At 50.0% G+C, this 15735-nt stretch overlaps 1 protein-coding gene across 1 annotated transcript; it reads left to right on the plus strand.

The window, feature by feature from the left end:
- Window positions 1–268: 268 nt before the first annotated feature.
- FCAMR (Fc alpha and mu receptor) lies at window positions 269–11091 on the plus strand (the record flags this gene model as incomplete). Its single annotated transcript, XM_082653751.1, has 6 exons — window positions 269–312; window positions 2861–2916; window positions 7464–7802; window positions 8764–9520; window positions 10147–10265; window positions 10907–11091. The coding sequence occupies 6 exons, from the start codon at window positions 269–271 to the stop codon at window positions 11089–11091; spliced, it is 1500 nt and encodes a 499-aa protein (XP_082509877.1).
- Between the last annotated feature and the right edge of the window lie 4644 nt (window positions 11092–15735).

Genomic DNA, 15735 nt, shown 5'->3' on the forward strand with positions numbered 1-15735 from the left:
GTAAGAACAACAAGGGACCTGGACTGGCTCTCTCTTTATACGAAATAAAAGCCAAGATCCAGCGTGAAGTGACTTGATGGGAGTGTGGAGAGGTGAGTGCCAGGGCTATACCTCATCCCTCCATCTTCCAGTGCTAACTCCAGCTACCTTCCGTCACATCAGACAGACAACTCAGCCTCAAGGTTTAAAGAAAAGAAACTAGAAGGCGTCCAATCACCAGCATATCAAAAACAGAAGAAGTCCAAGTAGATTTTATTTCTGGACAGAGATGGATGGAGAATCCCCAGCTAAGCCCGGAGAACAAAAGGTGTGGTGAGGCTTTCCCCCGAGAGGTTGGGGGCTTGTCTCCGGATGTGGGTGGTGAGTTGCAGCAGTGGCCATCCCAGAGCAGACTGGCCTCGCTCCCAGGGGCCAGGGAAGGATTCTGGAGTTCAGGCCAGCATCTCCCTCCTACCTCCCTGCTCTTCTGCTAACCCCCACTCTCCCTCCCACCAGAGTACATGACTCCTTACAGCCCCCTGAGGGATTTAGAACCAACTAATATTAAGAAGGAGAAGGAAGCATATGGAGCTCTTGCAGTCAAAGTTCTTGTGTTGCAGTGGAGACGAAAGAGGCATTGCTCAAGGTCATTGCCATGGGCAATGTGGAACCTCCTGAATCCTTGTTCTGTGCTCTTCCCTCTACATCTGCCTCCTTCCTTTCTTGTCTGCTGCCACGGGGATGCGGGCATAGGAGAGAAGTGGGGCTCAGGGGGCCAGTAGGGATTTGGGGAGTTATACACCAGCCTGTGCTGAAGATGGGATAGATCCCTTCTCAGCAGGACTGAGGGACAAGAGAATTCCGCAATGTGCCCTCGTCCCCTAAAATGCTGTGCACTATCACAGAGGCCTGTGGCCCCAAGCTACTGAGTTGGGGCTCCCTGTCTCCTGGAGAGAGGTTTTCTGAAGGTTATCGGCAGGTGGATAACTTGGAGACTTTCCGTTGAATGTTATCCTTGCAGCCTCTAGTCAAGGCCGGTAACTCCTTGGAGGCATTTTATCTCATACCTTGTGCTTCCTCATTGCCCCTCAGAGGCGGCTTTTGCTCCTGAAGCCGAGAGATAGCTGCACCCACTGGTGCACACTTCAGAGAACCCCAGCAGGACAGTGTAGACTTTGGCCCCAGCGTGTGCTGTGTCAGCACTTAGCACTTTTGAAAAACTCACCTGGGGGAACCTGGGCACGAGCCTCAGAATTAGCCTGGACCTGGTGAATATTAATCAAACAAAAGATTAGCTGCAGGCACACCTGGGAAAGCCTCCAGGTGCAGGCAGGAAACCAGCAGCTCTGGAGGGCAGGGAGGGCCTGAGGCTGCCATGATGGTGCCCAAGACCCGGGAGATTCTAAGGGGAGGGCACAGAAAGCAGAAGGAACCCGTGGACTTTTCCAGATCTGGCCACTCTGGGGGCCCTACCTGGATAGAGCAGGCAGAGGCTTTAGTGGAGATGGCTAGGCTGAGCCACACTGAGTCGACAGCTTGCATTACAGGGCCAACCATGGACTCTATCTCCTTCTCTCCTCTCTCCTCTCTCCTCTCTCCTTTCCTTCAACTCTCACCTTACCTTTCCTTTCCCCTTCTCCTACTTCCTCTGCTTTCCCCCTCTCCTCCTCACCTTGTTCCCTTTTCTCCCCCTTTAGCCCACAGCCCAGACTGGCCAGTGGCCTTGTGTGGCTTTGTCTAGTTATACAGGGGGGAGGGGACCAGACCATTGACTGTCAAGAGCCTGTTCTTAACATTCGCGAGACATGTATGAGCATTGGAAGGAGAAAACTATGGCTAACTTAATTTTGCTTTCTTTAGAAAAAAAAGTCCACAGGTCCCAGGAACTGCAGACAGTAGATAGATTCAAAGAAGAGATTTTTAGTCACTCAAAAAGCATCCATGAAAACCCTGTGGGAACTACAAGTGAAGTATAATGTACCGTCCCTGCCTTTTTAATCAGCAAGCAACAGAAGGCCATTGAGTAGTGGTCAGCATGGTGTCTGGCAAAAGTGTGGAAGGTTCTTGTTCACAGTAGCTGTGCCTTGGGCACCTACACCGGGCTAGATCCTGTTTCAGAGCCTGGAGGCTCAAAGTCCTCCCCTCAAGGAGCTCCCCAGGCCAGTGAGAGAGACCAGAGCAGGGGAAAATCAGTGTGGACTGGGGACCAGGGAGGGCTTTCTAGAAATTGTGGAGAAGAAACAGAATAGGACCCTTGGGCAGAAAACTACTTGGCCTGAGAGTTAATTTACTCCTATCATTGACTGGGGGCACACTACCAGTGAGATAGAAAGCTTCCCTTGAAGGAAGCAATTCTCCTTCTGCAAAAGAGAAGGGGAAGCGAGCGACTGAGTACCAGGCCTGCTGGTGACTCTTCTAACACAGTCTCATGTAACTGGTACAACAGCCCCATACAGATTCTCATTCCCCCTGGAGAGGAAGCTGATCCCCAAGACTGAGTAACCTTTCCAGGATCCCACAATTCCAGCTAAGTTTTAAACTTCTAGCTTGGGGTCTTTCCACTACGCAATGCTGCCCCAAATCCAGAGCTCCGTGCTGGCAGGTGGGTGCCGGGGCTGGAATCCCCCAGAGGGAGTTTTTTAGTCTTGGTGGCAGTGATCCAGGCCAAATGTGCGTGTTTAGGGCAGTAAGGATGGAGCTGTGCTTCTCTCAGAGGGCAGGTACATCCTGCTCTTAGGTGGAGCTGATCCAGCCCCAGCACTGAGCAAACCAAGATCCCAGAGTGAGAAGGTGCTTGCCCAGGTCCCAGGGCTGCTCGCCCAGCTTCTCACTCGCCTCCTCTCAGGCCTCTTCATCTACAGTGTTGTTTTTTGCAGGTCAGCAACCAGAGGGCAGGATGGAAAATGCCCGTCCTCCTCATACTGTGCCTGCTGCAAGGTGAGTCCCAGACAGCCCAGCCTCAGAGCTTGTACACCCAGACCCGAGCCTTCCAGGCTGCAGACATGCCTGACAGGCACCTCAGCAGCATTCAGCACTCGCACCGTAGTTTGGACATCCGCATGGCTTTGGATCGAGGGAGTGGTCAGATCCGGGTCAGAGTGAATAAGGGAGGTGAGAGCTCACATGAGGGGGCATATGTCTGACTTGACGATTGCTGGAATATCCACAGTTTTGATCTGTCTCTACTCTCTTCCATTCAAGTTGATGACTGAAAGTTGGCTGCATTTGCAAGATATGGGTTCCAGGGTGTGCAAAAGCCAGAGGTAGCACCGCTCTATTTCCACTCATTCTAAAAACGCTCGAGTGGCAGACCCAGTACTAGGGACATAAAAACCCCAACCTACTCCAAAGAGTGCAGAGTCTACAAAGAAACCAGATGGGTAAATATTACATCTACACATTTACTTATTTAGTCAACACATACTTATGGAGGGCCTACCAGGTGCCAGGCACTAGGGACACACAGATGAAAGACAGAATTCTTGCTCTGTACGTCCTGACAGGCTGGGGTGCTGATCAGGCTCAGAGGACCGATCATCCTGTCTCCATGCTGTGGTATCTGGTTTTATTTTGATGGTAATGGAGAGCCATTGAGGAATGTAGCGAGTATGTGCTTAGAGTGTCTGGTACCCAAGTAGATGCTTAACAAATAATTGTCGAAAGAATAAATGAATAAATAAACGCTATGATAATACAAAAAAGGGATTAACAATTGTGTTCGTCTTACAAACAAATCAGAATTTTAATGAATCAAAGGTAGTTTATCTCTGGGCGAGAGCCCTCTGTGATATAATCACACCACCTCTTTAATTTCATCTGCCAATGCCCCCTTTAAAATTTTTCAGTAGGAGCAAGCTTCCCCAGCCCCCAGATGAAAACTCAGGCAGGCCCATGATTTTTCTCCGAACATATAAGAGTCTTAACCTAATTCCTTTAAGTCTCAGATGTTCTAATTTGATCATTGTAAGTGGCGGGTTAAATATTTTGGTCAGCAATTTAATCTTCATTCAGAGATTTGCCCCCTCATCACCCACAGCCCGCAGTCAGGAAGGCATGGAGGGCTCTGGGGGCTGCCTTCTCCCTTCCCCTCTACTCTTTCTCCTCCCCGCCGAGGCAGCTGGCACTTGGGACGTCAGTAGGGTCACAGCAGCAGGTGGGAGGACAGCAGGAGCCAGGCAGCTCTTACTTGATGGGATGGCTTGGAGCTCTCTGGCCTGGCAGGGCTCTAGAGCTGGCTCCTCCTCTTGTGGTTGCCTTTGTGGATCCCTCGAGGGCCCATCTCCTCCCTGTGCCCCAGGTTCTGCTTTGGCCCCTCCACACGGAAGACCACATCTCAGGTGGCTGTGGGATGGCTCTCTGCCCTCCGGGCCCACCCTCTGGGCCACGGAGACACTCCCGGTTTTCTCACCCCTTTGCTGGAGGGAGGAGTGATCCATCCCAGGCGCCAGCCCTGCTCTCCCTCCCTGTTCAGGTCACAGGCCTTTTGCACTTCCTCAGACCAGGTCAAGCTCCAGTCCACGGCCTCCAGTCAAGTTCCAGTGCAGGCCTCCCTCGCCCATCCCTGCCTGAAGCTGTACAGTGGACAGCTGCTGGGAGATGACGGGTGAATGAGAGCAGGGGCACCACCTCCACCGAAGGGACCCCTGGCAGGCGCCACGTTGATCCTAAAATGCCAGCCCTTTCCTTAATTCTCACAGGCAACCGGTACTAAATTCCAAAAACCTTTATTATATAGAACCAAGAGCTACTAGTCATCCAGCGATTAAGTTCCTAAGGGTAAGTGAAACTTGGTATTTATAAAAGAAAAAAATGTTTATTGCAAAAGTTGATTAAGGATTCCTAATCAGCTCTCAACTGCAAAGTCAGAAGAGCCCATCCCACTGATTAATGGGGCTCCTTAATCCTTTTGCCTGCGCCGCATGTAGATCACATGCAGATTCCTGAAATATGAGGTGTGAACACTTTATCAGAGCACCATCACTGTCATCCTGAGGTGGTCCTTGTTTGTAATTACGAAGATTCTTACTTTTTTTGTTGTTTGTTTTCTGTGTTTTTGGGGGGGGGCAGTATGTGGGCCTCTCACTGTTGTGGCTTCTCCCGTTGCGGAGCACAGGCTCTGGACGCGCAGGCTCAGCGGCCATGGCTCATGGGCCTAGCCACTCCACTGCATGTGGGATATTCCCGGACTGGGGCACAAACCCGTGTCCCCTGAATTGGCAGGCGGACTCTCAACCACTGTGCCACCAGGGAAGCCCAGATTCTTGCTTTTTAATGATGAGTTGCCATTTAACTTTATCAATACTGGCATAGTTGTGGTGTGTCGCTTAATTAAACCTACAATGAGTATTGATTTATCCCTAACATTTATGGCCTTCACTCTTCTTATAATGAGACCTCAAGACATGCAACAGGCAAGGTCAGCTTTATGGGCATGTGCCCTGTGCAGTCACACAGGACCCCATTCAGAAGGTGCTTGGTTTAACGCTCTACTGTTGCCATAGTGAAATCCTTAGTAACTTTTGAATAAGGGATCCTCCATTTTTATTTTGCACTGGACCCTGCAAATTATGTAGCCAGTCCTGGCAACAGGATGAAACTTTCTTGGATTCAGAGGTGCTGAAGACATAGAACAAATTGATAGATGCCAGGCGCCCACATCCTAAAGCAACATGTAGAACCACCTGGGCAGGACTATGCAGACAGATGGCAAGGCTAGTTTTTCCAGAAATAGCCCACCATGTAGTCTCCTGGAGAATCATCAGAGATAGAAGAGAAGAGCTTTTTGGAGAGAGGCAGCGTGCTATGCTCTCCACCACCTGCCCCTGGGGGACAAGGCAGATCACCTCCTCCTCACTTGAAGCCAAGTAAGAGAAGGAACTTCTAGGACGCCACTCAGCAAGCTTGCTGTATGTCCCAGATTTCCCCTGACAGCAAGACAAAGTGTGTTTCCTGGGACCCAATGTGATGTAGGTCCCACAGAAAGGAGCTGCCCCAGTGCCTCTACCAAGAGGTCTACCCAGAAGGGATTGTAACCACGAGAGGGGCACGTGGCCAGAAGTCCTAGGCTTGGTCGTGGAGGAGTCATAAAAGCCCAGCAGGAGGAGAGGCAGTTCTTACCAAGACGGAATTGCAGCCAGAGGCCACAGACAAGTAATCTGGGAGGCAAAAGGGAAGGACCCAGCTCTGGATGTCTGCCATGCCCGGAGGGCGCCACCAGCAGATCACGACTTTCCATTCACCTCTCGTCTCTCCCCTCCACACCCAATCCCAGAGGGGCCCCAGAGCAGTTCTGAGTAGGGGAAGGGGTCGAGCAAAGCAAGAGACCCCGACCTGTCCCCCTCCCCCACATCAGGCCTCCAAGTGTAGCTGGGAAATTGGAAAAGGCTTCAGTTGGGTAAGAGGCTGGAGTTGCAGCAGTCACTGGGCTGGACATCTTCTTATCCAAGCGAGACTATGAAAGCTACTATACTTGAAATTATGTCTGAGATTTCATCAAGGAGGAGGGACATCCCAGAGCTAGTATGAAGAGGCAGTGAGAGAAAGAGTAAACTTTGTTTCTGCTTGCATTGGATCAAATTTAAATCAGTAAAAGGACCATAGACTGTGCTTCAACTGTGATTCACGCCTACCGCCAAAGCAGACGTATTCAAAATTCTGCTGTGCTTTGACGGTGACACTTGGTTATTTCCATTTCTAGAGAAGGGAGCAGTATGTACGCTTTTTGAAAACGATGGTCTGGGGAGTTATCCACCCAGCAGAGCAGGATTCCTGTGCTTCCAGCACCCTCTCCTTTCAGCAGAAGTCACACTCATCTCTTTTTACTATTTAACATCCCTCTTTTAAAAAAAAATTTATTGAAGTATAGTTGATTTTCAATGTTGTGTTAATTTCTGCTGTACAGCAAAGTGATTCAGTTATGCATATATATATATAGATTCTTTTTCATATTCTTTTCCATTACGGTTTATCACAGGATATTGAATATAGTTCCCTGTGCTATACAGTAGGACCTTGTTGTTTTAACATCTCTCTTTTACATTCTATGCAAATCAACCACAGCCCTTCTGTCAGCTCTTGCCTTGGCCTTCTTACAGGTGCTTAGATGGTAGCTTCTTAAACATTTGCATTTTTTTAAAAACATCTTCACTAGAGCACAGTGGCATGAATCCAGGCTTTGGACGGACATGTGCAAGAACACCTGCACGTGATAAGCTCAACAGTGGTTAGCTAAATAGTGGTAAGATTATTGTTGCCTTTTCATCTCTCCCATGGGGCCTTGGACACAGCTCCATTTCATACCTTGGAGCTACTCCTGACCTAGTGGCTAAGCGCTGACATTTCTATATTGATTCTTTCTAGCTTCACTTTCACGGAAGCATTTTCTGACCTGTTCCCTAATTCTGGCAGAGTTTGGAGCTCATAGCTCCCCAAACAGTGACAAATTCAGCACTCTTGCTCCGGACTTTTTTTTTCTCTGCCTGCAGCTGCAAATGCGTTGAGGGGCCCGAGGCTGGTGTCTGGGGAGCCTGGGGGAGCTGTCACCATCCGGTGCCATTACCCACCCTTGCCCATCAACAGCCACCAGAGGAAGTACTGGTGCCGCCTAAGACCCCTGACGTGGGTCTGCCACACCATCGTGTCCACCAACCGCTACACTCACCTTCGCTACCGTGGCCGTGTGGCCCTAACAGACTTCCCACAAAGAGGCTTGTTTGTGGTGAGGCTGTCCCAGCTGTCCCCGGAGGATGTGGGGCACTACCGCTGTGGCATTGGAAACGCAAACAACATGCTATTCTTCAGCATGAACCTGACCATCTCTGCAGGTAAGGGCTGATGGCTGGCAGGTCAAGTTTGGTGACATGAATGTTAGGAAGGGCAAGGGGCAACAGAAGACCCAGAGGTCCAAGAGGGCTTTAAACACAAGGGGAGTGATGATGAAAAGCTGGGGTCAGGCAAGGACTTTAAGACATAGACTTCTATTTCAGATGGAGACCACCTTCAGAGGGAAGGTAGATACTAGGGAAAACGTCCCAACTGAATCCCCGTAATCTATCTCACCCAATTCCCCCTGAAAGTTGTGGCACATATATTTGAAGAGAGCTCGGTGAAGCTGGTGAATTGGAGGACACGGCTTCTTAGGGTCATGATGTCTTTTTGTTCAGACATGCAGAGCACATAAGACAGGCAAAGCAGAAGAATGGAGACTGAGGTCTTCCTAAGGCTGAGCCTCTCAGCAGACATCCAACAGCTACCAGGCCAGCGCCGTGCATGGCTCGTTCTGGAGAGTTGATCTAGAGTCAGGTACCCAGAGTCCAAGGAAGGGCATCCAGGCTATGAAAGGCAGGTCTACCAGAGAGATGGCACAGGCAGGCAGGAGTCCAGAGAGTGGACTTGTTTGAATAGATGTTCCCATCTAACCATCTGCTGACATTGGTTGCTCTGCTGTGACTGGAGTTTCTTTTTTTTCTTATTTGAAAAGCAGTACGTGAAGGGATGTGGGCCCTGGGAAACGGGACAGCATGGTGTCCTGGGGTAGCTGGATAGAGAATTTGTGGGTGTAAAAGGAGATAGGGACATAAAATGTCAATATTGGCAACAGTCTAGAGAATACATCTGGTTTTCCCAATTTTTTATATTATCCAACATATTGGCCAAAGACTGCATTGCTTAGTGAGGTTGCATTCCATGGAGCAAACATGTCAAGCCTGGTGTCCTTTGCAGCCTGGTGTCCTGTAGGCAGCCCGGATAGCCTTCTCATTTGGTCTCCTTCTGCTGTTCACACAGGTCTTTCCAGAGCCGTCCCCACAGCCACTGTGGCTGCTGGCGAGCTCATCACGGGATCCTTTGTGACAGTATCGCCAGCGGCCAACAGACGGACACCAGGAACTATGCAGACTATAGAGAGACAAGGGACGGAATGGGACAGAGTTGCTCTGACTCTAGGAACCAGCAAAACCACAGCTTCAGCTAAGGGAAGAAAAACCCCAGGAGCAACTGGGGTAGTAGCTCCAGGGACAGGCAGCCAGCTAGAGGGTTCCATTTGGGCAACCATCCCCACTCCGCAGAGTCCAGCTTCAGCCATCAGAAGTGTGTCCAATACAACAGAAGGTGATCGAGTGTGGAGCACCAGAAGTTTGGAAGCAAACAGGACTAGGGTCAGCGAAAGAGAGAGGGAAACAACTACTGGGACTGATAGGCAAAGAGAGGAAACAGAGAGGGTCAGAATAGCCCCAGACACAGCTGAGAAGGTCATGGCGACCATTAGGCCATCAACCCTGGTCTCAGATAAGTGGATGTGGGAAACCCACCAAGAAGAAATGTCGGTTTCTAAGCCACAAGCCCTGGGCTCTGTTGAAGGAACACCCCCAGTTGCAGTTGTGTGGACCTTGGAGTCAACCAGCATAGAGATGGCATCTGCGGAAGGAAGCAGTGAAGGAGACCTAGACACCCCTGCTGGAGACAGTGGTCCCCAAGTGACATCGAGCCAGGCCCTGGCAGCAAGGCCCTTCAGGCCCCTGGGCAAGGACTCCCAAGTTAAGAGGTAAACCCCCAGGCTGCCCTCTCCGTTGGGACTCCACATCTGCTCCATCCCCTTGCACGCTCCTCAGTGAGCTAACCTCTGTGACCCCCTCTGTCTGCTCACTCCTCTCCCTTTGTAACCTCAGGACAGTAAAGCGTAAGGGACATGAAAGTCAGAATCCTCCCTCATTCAAGGGTCCTTGCTGGGAGAATGCTATCGGAGCATCTTCATGTGATTTTTCAAGCAAAAATATAAGCACTAAAATAATGGAACATTTAGGTGGGACTGTTGGGACTTTTTTTTTTTAAAGATGAGGAAACAAGCTCCGACGAGGTCGGGGTGTGACTCCCTGAAGCTACAAAGACAGATTGTGGCAAAGCCAAATGCCAAGCGTAGATGCCCTGACCCTCACTCACTTCTCTTGCCCACTGTTGCACGTTGGTGGAGGAGGGAAAGGATCAGGGCTTGGGATCTGGAAGGCAGGGGACCTAGTCTCAGCTCGGCAACTAACCCTCCATGGGAATTCGGGCAGCCAGCTCGCCTTGGCCTCAGCTTCTCATCTGTAAAATGAGGGGCAAGGGCCAAAGGGTCTTCAGTCTCCTACCCAGCTCCAACCTCCATCCCCTCCCCTGCTGCTTCCACTCCAGTGTTTCTCTGGAAGAGAAAAACATCTCTCGGATGCTGACTCCAGTCTCTTCGTTGCTGTGTCCGCTTATGCTGACGGTTTTTGTTCTGCTGCAAAGGAAGCTCCGGAGAAAGAGGAGGTGTAAGTGGAGTTTAAGTCACCCCAAGGCTGGGGAGGGGAGCGCCTCTTCCCATCTAACACCCTCAGGACTGGGTCGGGGTCAGAGTTGGTACCAGGACCTCTGGATGTAGAAGTGCTAAATTCTAGTCTGAGCCACTTAACCAAGCTTGGCCTTGGTTCCTTTATCAATCAAATGGGAAAGTAGTCTATGTATTTATGTCTCAATGGCACCCCAGAGCTTAAGGAGAAGCTCTTCAGAAGATGGCAAGACAGCTGGTAGTCATATGAACCACGTGAACAATCCTGACAGCAGGTCGGAGTACAGGGCCCAAATGTGGAACCAGACTGCATTTGCACCCTCTGCACGGCCCAGCTGGAAGTCTCTTAAAGCACCAGGCCCAGGTTTAAACATTCCTAAAGGGACAGCTCCACGGCGTTTAGATCTGGCAAAGAAAGGGTGAGAGGCTCTGGGAGCAAGTCAAAGGGGCTAAGATTCTCAGACCCAGCTCCCCAAAGGCCTGGCCCAAACCCTGCCGATCTAAGGGCTCAGTTGCAAATCCTCTGTGTCAGGAAGTCCTTGAGGATTGCGATGGGTGAGGGTGGTTCTCAAGGAATCACATTCAGTGCCCAGGATGCTCACAGTGTGCTCTGTGTCTGTGCAGCTCAGGAGACAGAAAGGTCATCAGGGGTCACCTTGATTCAGATGACACAGTTCCCGGAGCTGAGCCTCCAGCCAGACCTGCTTCCCCAGGTGGAAAGGAAGATGCTCCAAGATGACTCTCCTCCTCTCCGTGCCAGCCTGAGCATCCCGGAGAGGGACCCTGGACCCCAAGGAATGGAACGATAAGCCGCTCAGACACCATGGAAAAAAGAACCAGGACCGAATACCGGCCTCTTCTCTTCCTTCCTCCGCCTGTATGAAGGGAAGCTTGGGGAGCTGGGACTCCATCTGGGGAAGCAAAGGCTGACCATCACTGGACCAAGGAAGGTCCAGCATTTTTCATGGCCAAAGGTGACACTATGACTCAAAGAAGGCTGCAAGAAAGGATCTATTAGTTACTGGAGGAGGTCAGTGGACCTGGAAAAAGTGGAATTTCCATTCCTGGAGGTTTGAAAATATGAGAGGCTTCCAATCAGAGTGGAGAATTAACAAAATTTCAACCATCACTCCTAGCCCTTGGGAGGTGCCCCCTTTTTCTGACATCTCTTAACACTCAGCCTGCTGCACACATTAAACTATAACATTTTCAAGTACATTCTAAGCTCTTAGGGCAGTAATTGTGTTTTCTCCATCTCACTATGTCCCCAAAGAACTTCAGCTCAGTAGGGCCCGCAATAAATATTTGTGACTGAATGGCTGACTGGAGGGGCATGGGCTCCATGACCTCTGGGGACACTGCCAACACAGATGTTCTGAATCCCCCTTCATCTGGGAGTCCCCTAGATGATCCCATAGGTCCTTACACAGGGACCAACAGGAAGAACCCTCATTCCCAATTCATCCCTGCCCGTTTGGCCCCCTACTTATTATGCTGTAGACCTTTTGACCCAGTCGAGATTTTCTGGGATTTTCCTAAGTTCATGAAGGAAGAGGGTATTTTTCAGTAGATTCTCATCTTCTTCATAAAGCTTCTCTTATTCAACTGCTTGTAAATCCTTGATATCAAGGACTGATGATGAAGCTGGAAAGTGGTTATGGTCAGAGGGACAGAGAAGGGAGAAGGTGGCCGAGAGGAATTTTATGTGGATTCTGCTTTACAATCACTTTATTTCATGCCTGTTGGGGGACTTTTGCTCCACTCTTGGGCCCACTGTCTTTTCAGGAATTACATCTGCTCTTTTATTTTGCCAGATCTGTCAGCAAGCTGTCTGAACTTCATGTTTGGACAGAGCAGCCCTTGAGCAGTGGAAGAGAAGGGAAAGAAAGGCGCCAGTGTCAAGTCAAGAATTGTCAGGTAGACATTCCCAGAAGGCTCGGCCCTCTCTCCTAAGCTGTCAGCAGCACCAGAAGTCCTTCCTTCCTTACTACCTCCTCATAGCTGGAGCTAAACCCAGACACTGTCCAGAGAAAATCAATACGATGCCATTTGCATGGTTTGGGAGAGAAAGACTCACTGCTTTGGATAAGCAGGGAAGTTGCCTGCACCTAACCAAATGGAATCACCGAATTTCAGAGCTAATAGATCCTCAGAGATTAACCAGTCTAAAATCCATTGCCCAGGGTGAGATAACTGAGACCCCATGGGGGGAAGTAACTTGTTGAAAGTCACTCAGTTAACCCAGTTAGGAATAACTGAGTGAGGACTAGAAAAGGGAACTCACGACCTTGACCTGGTGGCTTCCCCACTTCACCTTTGCTAAACAATGTATCAGAGCAAAGCTCATCCTCAAAAATCCATGACACCACAGCCCCAGCTCCAGACCATTTTCGTGCACATGATCTCAGGGACCTGCCTGAAACACCTGTAAAAGAGACAGGAGAGCCACTGTTATCCCATCCAACCAATGAGGAAGCAGGCCCTGAAGGGTATGTAATTCAACCATGGTCCCTCAGCTCATTAGAGGCAGGGACAGGAGAGAACCCAGGCTGTATAGGATCATTCCACCTGATAGAGTCTTCCAGAGGCGTCCACAGAGTGCTAGCTTCTGAGGACTGTTAAGAGGCATGCTGAGAAAAAGGTTTGGTAGACCAAAGAAGTTTGGGAAATGTGGGTTAACCAAAAAACAGGTTTTGTGCAGGATTTTTGGAAGACTTTAGCTCACTAAGGTGCATTGTGAATAGCTCTGGGGGGTGGGGACATTATGTGTGTTTCCCCGGGTTTTGGACTATTGTGTTTTGGTGAAGCAACCTCACAGGACTGGGTTCCTCAAATCACTTCTTGTTTGGGGAAGCTTGATGCACTAAACCAGGGGTCAGCAAACCTTTTGGGGAAAGGGCCGGGTAGTAAATACTTCAGACTTTACAGGCCGTACAGCCTCTGTCACAACTACCCAGTTCTGCCCTGGCAGCACAGAAGCAGCCAGAGACAATCTCTAAGTGAATGACTTTGGCTGTGTTTCAACAAAACTCTTTACAGAAGCAAGCTGGATCTGGGTCTGGCTCGAGAGTCATAATTTGCCAATCCCTGCATGAGGCCATAAAACCAACTGAGACTCTCCTGTTCCCACTCTGATATGAAGGATCACTCCTTCTCAACAGCTGCCCTGGACCACCCCTTTCCTCACCCCCTCCTCCTTCTGAGCTCTTGTAATCCTTCTGTCTGGGATTCAGCCTTGGGACATTCTGCCTGACCCCCTGCCTGGGGGAAGGAGGGGACCAGCCAGCAAGGGTGTTGGCCAAGGGGCTGGAGTCAGGGGCAGCTTCCAGAAGTAGGAAAGACTGCCAAATCAGAGTTCCAGGGAAAGCTGAGGTCCGCAAGCAGGAGGAGCCAGTAAAATTTCAAATGGATGGAGCAGAGCCAAGATCAAAGTCTTTGGAGCTGAGCAGAGATAAGATCTGAGGGAAATCTTGGCCAGGAAGGAAGTGGGGCAGCCCCGAGGGCTTACAGCTCTCCTTTATGGGCTAAAGGATGCCTGCAGTGGGGCAGGAGCCCTTAAGGGGCCAGAGGCAAAGCAGGCTAAGCAGGCCACATCCACTGCTGGGTATTGTCAGTGCTTTGGTTTTTTAATCTCATATCCCCAGCTAGCATGATACCCACACCTCTGGGATGAGGGGCAGGGAGACACTCCATCTCTGAAGCTGGAATCAGGGAAGTGTCCATGGAGATTTCTAATCCAAGATACAGGGCAGGGAAGCACTGACTTTCCTAGGATCAAGCATGTTCTCCGGGTTAGGGCTCAACCCTCCCGTTCTCACCTCGCTACCTATTAATGCTGCTACTGTTCGTTAAGTATCTCTACGCAGCTGGCACGCCTCTAGGTGACTTCACATTCCATATTCACTTGATGCAACGTTTCTGTAAGGTAGGCAGGATAATCCCCATTTTACAGATGAGAAGACTGAAGCCGGAGACAGGAAGTAGCTACACACCTGGGCACTGAACGCACAGCAGCTACAGCCTAGATCCTTGATCATGGCGCTGCACCTCCACACTTGGACTTATGGCCTGCATATCTGGTCAGGCCTTCCCTGTTTAAGGTTCTAGAGAATTCCTTGTTTTCCTCTTTTAGGCCTGGGTGTAAAAATTTCATAACCATTTCCAATAATTTGTTCTCTTCAATCACTGAGCTGACTTACTCCTGTCCTGGCTAAGTGAAGTGGAAAAGTTCAGGGAGCTGGAACTAAGAGCTAAAAATTCACTCACCAGCCCCGAGGTCCTTATTGGCATTTGTACAAATTGAGCTCAGATCTTAATCGCCTGCAGCGGTGTCCATCTGTCACAGGTAACTCAGGGCAAACGCTTAACTCCACAGACGACTTCTCATGCTCTCCACTAAGACTTTGGGGATTTCTTCCTCTTCTCCAGGAGCCAGTGGGGTCTGGGAAATACAGAATCAGTTAAATAACAGCTCCAGTCAAATATAAAGAGGAAAGTACTTCCACAGAAAGACTTATACTTCACTTCAGTCAAGTAGACATGGATTATGTGATTATTTTCCATTGGTGTAGATAATCCAGGGCTAACAGCTTGACAAACGTTCAATGGAGAATGGAGATTCTACACGAAAGGAAACACACTCTCTGTGGGTGGCCTTGCATGCAGGGTCCAGGGCCACCAAACCCTCCATTTTTCTTGAAATGACACAGCTTGGCTTGCAGGCACTGGCCCTCCCAGGCCAACCTGCTCCCTTCACTATCAGCAAGGGGATGAGCTGTCACCCCATGGCCTGCTCTCCAGGGGGTCAGCTGAAACCCAGACAAGCAGCAGAGAGGTGCCAACTGCAGGAAAGGACCCTCTGCCATACTCCTAGAGGATCGTAGAAATCACGAGCACTGAGGCACTGGGTCAGGAGGCCACCATTTGCCTCCTGGTCCCGTTTTGTTGAAGACATGTGTTCCCTGATTAGCATCTGGCATCTTCTGTGTTCTGCCTCTTCCAACCTCTGGCCGAGTTCCCAACCTTAGTCTGTTTGCTGCCTTGATCTAGATCTACCAGTGTTGCTCTGAGTGTAGAGGGTCAATCAACAAGGACCACTTCTTCTCCTAATGTTACAGAGTCCTGCCTCCCCAGCCCTGTGTATCTTAGACAAGAGGAAGAGAGCCAGGATGACCATGACCAAAGGCGTTTTCAAGTTGCCCCATAATTTGAAGATGTTGCGCCTCACTTCAGACACGAATTCAGAAAAAGGGCATCAGGGAGTTCACTTCTTTAGAGCCTGGCATGGGAAGGACAGACTGGTTAGGAAATGCAACTTGTCTAAATGTTTCATTTTGCCAGCACTCTCCTCCACCCGTGTGGCACAGAAAACTGAAAATTAATGACAGTATACGTCACCGGAAAGAAGCAGATTGTACACCACTATACAGGTGGGACTGTTGAGGCTCGGATGG

This window comes from Grampus griseus (genome assembly GCF_964374135.1).
Source record: "Grampus griseus genome assembly, chromosome: 1".
In the NCBI taxonomy this organism is placed as follows: Eukaryota; Metazoa; Chordata; class Mammalia; order Artiodactyla; family Delphinidae; genus Grampus; species Grampus griseus.